At 54.1% G+C, this 8,755-nt stretch overlaps 3 protein-coding genes across 3 annotated transcripts; 1 reads left to right on the top strand and 2 right to left on the bottom strand.

The window, feature by feature from the left end:
- Positions 1-1,610: 1,610 nt before the first annotated feature.
- Positions 1,611-4,410, bottom strand: ASPACDRAFT_81203 (uncharacterized protein). The gene has a single exon (XM_020205818.1). The coding sequence runs from the start codon at positions 4,210-4,212 to the stop codon at positions 1,678-1,680; it is 2,535 nt and encodes an 844-aa protein (XP_020052846.1). The 5' UTR covers positions 4,213-4,410; the 3' UTR covers positions 1,611-1,677.
- A 747-nt stretch (positions 4,411-5,157) lies between these two features.
- On the top strand, positions 5,158-6,122 carry ASPACDRAFT_81202 (putative pyrimidine 5'-nucleotidase). The gene is made up of 3 exons (XM_020205817.1): positions 5,158-5,195; positions 5,317-5,742; positions 5,837-6,122. The coding sequence occupies exons 1-3, from the start codon at positions 5,180-5,182 to the stop codon at positions 6,001-6,003; spliced, it is 609 nt and encodes a 202-aa protein (XP_020052845.1). The 5' UTR covers positions 5,158-5,179; the 3' UTR covers positions 6,004-6,122.
- On the bottom strand, positions 6,116-8,473 carry ASPACDRAFT_1906027 (alpha-amylase). Its single transcript, XM_020198822.1, has 4 exons — positions 8,035-8,473; positions 7,079-7,978; positions 6,858-6,909; positions 6,116-6,758 (listed from the first exon to the last, which is right to left on the bottom strand). Exons 1-4 carry the CDS (start codon positions 8,131-8,133, stop codon positions 6,313-6,315), a joined length of 1,497 nt encoding a protein of 498 aa, XP_020052844.1. The 5' UTR covers positions 8,134-8,473; the 3' UTR covers positions 6,116-6,312.
- Positions 8,474-8,755: the final 282 nt, after the last annotated feature.

The raw sequence follows: 8,755 nt of genomic DNA, 5'->3' as shown, positions 1-8,755 counted from the left end.
AAGAGAGGGGAGGGGAGTGAAACACCACCGACCTTGCGTCACCGTGTATCATGACTTGGTTTCCGCCCGGCGAATCCAGGGTGAGGAAGAAACAGTCAAGAGTGTCAGACACACTTTCCCCCCGTCCTCTTCTAGTCTAGTTCTAGTTTCCTCGGCCGTTTTCTTTGTGTCTATCACGATGATGATCATCAAGCAGCTTGTCCCGTCTTAAGTTGAATCCTCATGGGGTTTGAAGAGAAACGCAATGGGGCTCAACGGGAACCCACGGGATAATCCTAACATCGAACAATAACTTTTAAGGCATCACAGGGAAAGGCATTTGGCATTTGGTTTCGTTTCATCCAAGTCACACATGCTTAGTCACAATGACCAGCTGGTTTCTTTTTACAGTACTCAGTAAATATCGCACAAACCTGAAAAGTAAAAAAAGCTCCCCATAGTCGAGCCCATCTCGTCCGATTCGTGGCAACTTCCCCGAGGGTTTTGTTCAAGAAACTGAACCCCAGACTTTGCCCGGGCCCTCTTATCCATGGCACCAGGAAGGATGACCCCTCGACTCAACTTATACTTGGAAGATCATCGAATGACTACTTTCCTCCCAGGTTCGTACGCAAATGAATAATATAGTGTAGTGGTTACTTCCAATAATGGCAAAATTACTGTGAACTACCCGATCTCATCGATCTCGACGCCCGAATCAGCAACGACGTCATTCATCAACCGCCTCATATCGCTCAACCCACTGCGGTGGGGGTCCGTATTTCAATTCGCCTTCGGTACCTCTGTATCATTGCCATATGTACGAGCACTCGTATCTATCAACCCAACTTCTCTCATTTTCCAGGAAAAGGCTAGAAGAAGAGATACCCCTGCAAGCTCAAATGTGATAGGTCGTTCTGACAGGAGTAGGAAAATACCTTACGGAAGCCTCCCAGCCTGAGAACATATATCGTATACGATAATAGGTAGCTCAAACACCTGCTCCGTATAATCCAACTTATTTGTCCAAGCCGTCTTCATTGCTCTATAGACTCTGGGCGTTATCTGGCGAAGGAGAACACCATGCGAACCACGCAAGCTTGGTTTATCAACGGCTCTATTCTGTAGATATAAATCGGAGTAGAGGGAATCTAGATAGGGATGGTGTGGGAGAGATAGAGGTGCCAATTTCTTTTCTTGACGGTGCACATCGGGATACATCTAGTGTTGTATGATAGGTGAAGAACCACGAGGAACCATGATATCGAATGATATCATTGAAGAAGTTCTATGAGTGAGACAATTCATGCGAGCGATGAATTATCATGGACGTGAGCGATGCGAGCAAGGAACTATAGCGGCAGCGGCGGAGGCGGTATCCATGTTGCCAGCAGAGCGGCAGAAAGCAAACTACCAATCAGCATAGCTGCTTACTCGGTGTACTACAGCACCAGAAGAACGTCCATCGAAGTTTAGATTGAGGTTGAATACCTTTTATCTCTCTACTACCCTCCAGGAATGATTCTCGAAATAGTTTCACATATACGTCATCTCCATGCATAAGTAGCATGAATCCCAGTCATCTTGCTTGCTTGCTTTTGTAAGTACAATAAAATGCCCCCAACGGAGACGTAAACTGAAATTCGAAAATATATGGCGTGTTCATCTGAAAACATCAGACGAAAAGAGAAAAGATAATTAGTACCGCGGAGGAGGAACTCGGTGAACTACATCCCCTCGCGGTGCACCTTCTAATACGACCCGCTCCGGATTCGCCGCAACACTTCCCTCATAATAAGGAACGGGCTCCTCGCGCGCCAGAGGCCGCGTCGCAACATACATAGGCCGTTCCACGTACTCGCGCGGCTGCCGGATCCCGTCGTCCAGATACACACTCACGTCGCGCGCTCCGCCGGGGCGAACACTTTCCACTCGTTGGATGACCTCGCGTGGCTCCTCATACCGTCCTGCTGGGGGACGCACGCTCGGCATCCGTACGATTCGCTCGCGGGGCAGTTCAGCCTCTTCGAGGTAATGTGGAGGTCGGCGGGTGGCGTATTCGGTTACTTGGACGCTGGCGCTACGTGGTGGATAGACATTTCGGTCATCCGGGCCGGCGGCAACGGTCGCGGGAGTGGCGCCCGCATAAGGTCGGCGTTCACTCGGGACTGGGCGAGCGTACTCGGTGACGCGTCGATAAGCCGGCGGAGGGGGCATGTCCTGTACGTACCTCCGACCGCCGAAGGGGTCTTCAACGACGGATGCCGCCCGTAGGCTCGCGTGGCGTAGAGTGACCGCACGGTCATCGTAAAGCTCACCGCGCGGGGCTCGGCTGGCGGGGAGGTAAAACTGATTGCCGTGCTCATCAACCACGATCCGTCGCGGAGGTGGCGCCATCATCTGACTCGTGGCCTCTTCCTCGTAGTAAGCTTCCCGGAGTCGAGGCGACATCGGCGACTCTCCTGCAGGAACATAGCGGCGTGTAGGCGGCGGGGGCAGCTCGTCATAGTACCGGACTCGTTCTGGTGCCGGCTGTTCCACGATAGCGTAGGATCCTGCGCGCAGAGAATGGGGGCTAGCTTGGTCAATATACTCGCGGGCATATTCAGGTTGTCGAGCTTGATGCTGGAGACTGGCAACTCGTCGAAGATCTTGACCGTCGCGCATCGGACGTCTCACACTGAGTCTGGAGACGGTCCGTTGAGCGCCAGGATCTGCATGATGAGCGTCATAGATTTCATACTCATACCCTGGCTCTCTCATAGGCGGCTCCCTTCTCTCGATCACGGGAGTATACTGTGGCGAGGCAATGTCTATGTACACAGGGCGCTCCTCGAGTTGGCGGCTTCTGTACGTCTGTGGGGTATCTGCAAAAAGTGGAGGCGATACGGGTTCTTCCTTGATGTATGCCTCATCGGCAACCGTGGTGGCTTGCGCCTTATACGACGGACGAGACCGGTCTCGATCCTCATGCAGTCTCCTACGCTTTCTAGACGTCAAAGGATAGGCGGGTACTTCAGGACTGGCGTGACGCTCCGGAGCGTAGTCCGAACGCGCATGTGGAACCGACGACACCTTGGTGACCGCCAACGGAGAGACCCTAGACGGTTGTGGAGCGGCAGGCGAAGTGATGTGGTTCCGCACGACTCGGACATCATCGGCAGGCGAGACAGATCGTCGAGCGTAGCGGGCTCGTTCAACTGGTCGACCTTCCGGCGCACGTCGTTTGGTTCCGCCCGCGTACTCCCTCTGAACCTCGTAATTGTCTTCCCTCTCCATGGGCGCGACTCCGGGCGCAGGCGGCGAGTACTCCGGTTCTTCGAACGCGTCAGGTGGTTGGTTGTGGTTCGGGTACTTGCGGGATGCGTAGTCGACCTCGCCATGGTGCGGCTGCCTTTGATCATAGGGTAATCGATGGCCTGCCACGGGGTAAGTATCTTGCATATCCTGATCCGATCCAGTTCTGTTGAGGGCCTCAAGCCGTTGCAACTCATCTGAATAGTTCTCTACTGGGGCCGCAGTAGCAAGCTCCTCAGAATTGGATTGAGGTGCTGGAGATGGTTTTTGCGGTTCCCCCTGCTGAGGCGAATCAGGAGCTCTACTGGAATAGAACGAATTATCGTCAAAGGAATCGCTGGGCTCTCCATTGCCACGGCCATCGGCCGACGGCGATGGGTTGACCATCTCGAATGCCTTGACGAGCACATCAGAAACATCGAAATCCGGCTTCGCGTCCTGTAGAGCAGCCTTCTGCCTTGACTCCTGCCTTTTTTGCTCCAGCTGCTCCCGTAACGCCCGTTCCACCCGTTGACGCTGTAGCTGAAGCTCAGCTCGCACGAGATCGTCCGACTTCGTCAAGAAGATCGGATCAATTTCCGAGGTAGGATTGGGGATGATACGCGACGCCCCCGTCACACCCGACGAAACCGCCCCAACGCCACCGCTCTGAGAGTTGGCCGGTTTAGCATTGGAAGGGGCGGTCGGGACCTGATCCTTGGGAGAAGCCTTCTGCCATTCTCCTGGCTTTACCTGAGAGGGAGTAGAAGAGGCAGGGGGGTTGCGCGAAGCCGTCTTGCGCACAAATTGCTGAGGAACCTTCAATCTAGGGTGAGTTCCAGAAAAGATTTCGTCACTTATTTTCAGGATCTTCTCATACTCCTGCACCTCCTGATTTGTTGTAGGTAGCCTAGTAGGTGCACTACTGCCTGATGTTGAAAGCTGAGCTGCTGCCATAATTTAGGAAAATGACTCTCCTAGGCAAGAATTATGTTGGCCGTGAGAGTCGATAGATCAAATCACCTGAGGTTTAAAGCGAGCAAGTTCTGCTGCGTCACCCGTCCAGGTTGCAATCTTTAGATGCGGTATAAGTAGGACAGCTTCGCCAATAGACTTGGACCAGCTAGAGTCTTTTTTCTCTTTCCTTTCTCTTTCTTTGCTTATCTTTCCTTTTTTTTTGTGCTTTTTTAAAATGTATAAGGGAGAGTGGGGAGAGGAAGGGAGGGGAAGACAAGTGTCGAGCCAAAGGTGAAGTTGCGGAGAGGGAAAAGAAGGACGCAGCCAGCCGTGCTGTTACGAGTACTCGAGCGACTTGCCGCCGAACGCGCTAAACTCGCCGGGGAAAAGCCGTCCTTGATTCTCCCCGACTCCCGAGACAACGAGTCAGCATCCATCTTACTGAACGATTGCAGTATTACTCATATTCAAGTTATTACTATTCCCGAACTCACATTATCCACGGCGCATAGGGTTCGGCTATGAATCATCCCATTCTACGCGCCTGTTATCGATCATCTTTTACTTCTGGCGCACATCGCGCTATCCAGACCCCTTTCTCGACCCCGCGATTTCTGACTGCCCTCCGCGCTGTTCCAATCCCTCGGAATCACTGCAAACTGCCCCAGTCCCGACGAACAATGACCACCACCACCACCACCACCACCAACAATCACCAGTCGGCCAGCGCGCCACGGGATCCCAGACCAATCTTCTTCTTCGACATTGACAATTGCGTACGATCTCCCTTCCCAACATTCCCATAAATTCATTTGGACTGACCGCCGTCCCCACTCAATGACTGCAGCTGTACTCCCGAGGTATACAACACCGAATTCTCAACTCCACCATTCCACGAAAGTAAACCGAAACCAACTAACCGGACCCCGCGATCTGCGCGCGCACAGAATGCAACATTCACGATGAGATGCAAAAGCTGATCAGTGAGTCCATAACTCACGACTACAACACCGAGACCAACAACCACAACCCGAACCCCACGCTCAACCACTCACTGCACTGTACACCTCACTAACCGAAACTCCAATCCTCTTTGCACAACAGACGCCTTTTTCATCAAGCACCTCTCCCTCAGCACCGAAGATGCGCACCATTTGCACATGAAATACTACAAGGAGTACGGGCTGGCGATCGAGGGCCTCACGCGGCACCACAAGATCGACCCGCTCGCCTTCAACCGCGAGGTCGATGACGCGCTGCCGCTGGACGAGATCCTGAAGCCCGACCCGCAGCTGCGCCGGCTGCTTGAGGACATCGACCGGAGCCAGGTGCGGCTGTGGCTGCTGACGAACGCCTACGTCACGCACGCCAAGCGGGTCGTCCGGCTGCTCGAGGTCGACGACCTGTTCGAGGGCGTCACGTACTGCGACTACTCGCAGACGCCCCTGGTGTGCAAGCCCAGCCAGGTTATGTACGACAAGGCCGAGCGGGAGGCCCGGGCGTCGAGTTCGGGGGAATGTTATTTTGTCGGTAGGTTGTCTTTCGTTCCTGGCATATTGCCTTGGAACTGGAAATAAAAAGAAAGGATCATGCTAATTTCCTCGGGATTGGTTGGTTGATATAGATGATTCGGGCTCGAATTGCAAACACGCGGCGGAGCGCGGCTGGGCTGTGGCCCATCTCGTCGAGCCGGGCGTCCCCGCCCCTCCCGAGCCAGCTTCCCAGTTCCAGATCTCCAGCCTGGAGGAGTTGAGGACTTGTTTCCCTCACTTATTCAAGTCGCGGTCCTGAGCCTTTTTTCGTGACTGTATAGATACATTCCTGCTTTCTTTTCTTACTTATAGCATAGACTTTTCGTACAATTACACGGCCCACGGGCTTTGAAGACGCCATGAAATATACGAGTGACGCTGTTTTGTATTGAATTCCTGGGTGTTCTCTGGCTTTGATAAACAATATATATCAATCAAGTCAATTATGGACAGCTCCAAGTGACCTCGCTGCAGCATTGTGACTGAACATCCGAGCGGAGCCCACTGTCCCCTCCATCCGACGCAATCTCTCCAGTTTCCCTCTGTGTCAAACGAAAACAAAGAACTTTCAGAACCCGCACAGCCCCGACCCATTCAGATACTTGACCGGATAGAAGACCTTGGGCGCGCCCCCGACGAAATCCACCGGGATCACGCCGCCCGTCGCCGAGACGTGCCGCTCACAGCCCAGCATCTCCATGACTTCGGTGCCCGGGTGATACATCCGCGTCACGTTGACTTGGTAGTTGCCGCTGGTGGTGGTACTGCCGCGGTTGGAAAACGCCGAGACGATTTGCATCCCCTCTGTGCCCTTCCGGGTGATGTAGGTGGATCCGTCGAGGTAGAGGGTTTCGCTGTGGTTTGTCGGGTAGCCTTGGTCGATGAGGAGGGCGTGGCTGCGTAGGTGGTTCAGGGTCTTGGTTAGGGTTGTGGTTGCTGTTGTGGAGTTGTCGGTTGGCAGGGACCAGAGGGGGGAGTTAGGGGTGGCTTGGTTGTGTTCTTGTCCTTGGTAGACTGGTTTGTCCCAGGAGGGTTAGTATGGAGTGTTGGTGGTTCGGGGGATGCTGGGCCTGGGGCTTGGTCTGGGGCGGAGCTACTTGGGGCTGGACTTACCCATGGGGATTCCGTCGGTGAGGAGGGTGAACGCTAGGGCGTTTTGAGCGAGCTGGATCATGTTAGACTGGTATATGGTTTGAAATATGCGCTGGACAGAAGGGAGGGGATGGGGAGGGGGATCGTCTAGAGCGTGCGGGTTGGGAGAGCTATGCACTGCAGCATGACGTCTACGTGTATATGGGCTAGTCGGCGGCAGGGAGGTAGGAGGAAAGGCTTACTGCGGTATCATTTTGGATGGAGACAAACCGCGGGACATCGTGATTCTCGGCGAACGTCGCCAGATGGGTGTAGTTGTCACACTTCTCGATGGCCGTCTGCAGACTATTCACCAGCCCAGGCATGTCGCCGGCGGGCGCGAAAGCCATGGTGATGGGCTTGTAGACCGCGTAGTTGACCAGGCCCGAGACCGCCTCGTCGTACTGGCACATCGTGGTGGCGTCGACCGAGTCAACCTCTCCCAGCGTGAAGACCCCGGCGGCGCGGGTGAAACCACTCAAGAATTCAGGGTCCATGTGGTTCGTTGCAGCGACCCGGAGCCCGTCGATTGAATAGTTGCTCACGAGTTCCTGGACCCAAGTCTGGAGCATTGTCGAGACGCGCGCGTCTTCGGTCTTCAGATCGGGCAGCGCGACGGGCTCGCTGGACAGCCAGCAGCTCTGGAATGTGGCTGCATCGCCTGCCTCGCTGACATTGCAGTAGGGATGGTAGTATCCCTCTTCGTTAAATGGGTGCAGTCGCGAATAGTCAATCACCAAGGAAGTAGTGGTGTTTTCGATGTCGACGGCTTGCGCCATGTTGTTGAGTACCACTTCCACCATCAGATACATGTCCCGTCGGTGCAGCTCATCCGCCAGCGCTTGCAGGTCTTCGGCTGTCCCAAAGTGCGCGTTCAAAGCGTACATGTCTTGCGGCCAGTGGCCGTGCCACGCCTCCCCTGCCGATGTGGTCTCGGGGATGTTCTCGACGACTGGAGAGATCTGGACTGCTGTAAATCCTAAATCTTGAATGTAGTCTAGTTTGTCGATGATACCGGCCCATGTGCCCCCGCAGTATTTGGTGGGATCGCACGATGTATCTGGTGCGTTATTGGGGCGCGCGAAGCGGTCGGTCAAGACTTGCTAATGAGGGGATGAGGATGCTGTGCACAGTGGCATGATTAGGCAGAGAGACGTACATAGATTGATCGCTGCGCCCAGTCGTCGGTCGAGGGAGCTGCCAGTGCTAGGCTGGCTATGGTGGTTAGAAGTCCACCTGTGTAGATGAGGCGGACCATCTTGCTCAGTTTTACTGAGGTATTGAGTGCTCTGTGGTGGTGTAGAGTTGGAAGGAGGACTCTTGGGTATTTAAAGATCCAGTGGAATTGCTGGCTGAATACCAGAACAAGCAGTAAGCGGCCGGAATATGAGGAAGCAGACCGCTGGCTCTCCCCGTAAAATTGCTGGACACTGCATCTTTATATAGTCGTCGAACCCTTGCTGTTTAGATTCAAGTACTGAGGCTTCATCTCAATGAGAGTATGATGTTTGGGTTCGCCCCTCACCTTCTGGCTGAGACAGACGTGCATACAACAGTATGAAAAAACAGGCAGCTCAGCCATGGGCTTCAAGAATGTGGCAACAGTAAGGGATGGAGAAGAAAGAAGCAATGGAGATTAACTTATGTTGGTTGTTGTTGACGGCCTCGAGCCCTAATGCGGAGGATGTCTGTCAATGCCTCAGGCCCGCTACCCCTGTCGCGTCCTCAGGCCTCTCAGGCCGACAACAATCAATCCACTCTCCGTCCCGTCAACAACAATAACGAAGTACTGTACTCCGTACGAAGTTACCAACTCTATTCACTCCCCCTCTTCCATCCTCTCCCCCCTCCGTTCCCCCCCTACTACTCCCCTCCTCCAG

Source organism: Aspergillus aculeatus (assembly GCF_001890905.1).
Source record: "Aspergillus aculeatus ATCC 16872 unplaced genomic scaffold ASPACscaffold_16, whole genome shotgun sequence".
NCBI classification, from domain to species: Eukaryota; Fungi; Ascomycota; class Eurotiomycetes; order Eurotiales; family Aspergillaceae; genus Aspergillus; species Aspergillus aculeatus.
Note: the sequence above shows the minus strand (reverse complement) of the source record. Positions and strands in the feature narration are given on the sequence as shown.

Bases quoted from the DNA above. Each gene is read 5' to 3' on its own strand.
- ASPACDRAFT_1906027 (XM_020198822.1), bottom strand. From the start codon at position 8,133: ATGGTCCGCCTCATCTACACAGGTGGACTTCTAACCACCATAGCCAGC. The intron at 7,979-8,034 runs GTACGTCTCTCT...TCCCCTCATTAG, and splicing joins GGGCGCAGCGATCAATCTAT to CAAGTCTTGACCGACCGCTT. The intron at 6,910-7,078 runs GTAAGCCTTTCC...AACATGATCCAG, and splicing joins CCATCCAAAATGATACCGCA to CTCGCTCAAAACGCCCTAGC.
- ASPACDRAFT_81202 (XM_020205817.1), top strand. The intron at 5,743-5,836 runs GTAGGTTGTCTT...TGGTTGATATAG, and splicing joins GGGGGAATGTTATTTTGTCG to ATGATTCGGGCTCGAATTGC.
- ASPACDRAFT_81203 (XM_020205818.1), bottom strand. From the start codon at position 4,212: ATGGCAGCAGCTCAGCTTTCAACATCAGGCAGTAGTGCACCTACTAGG.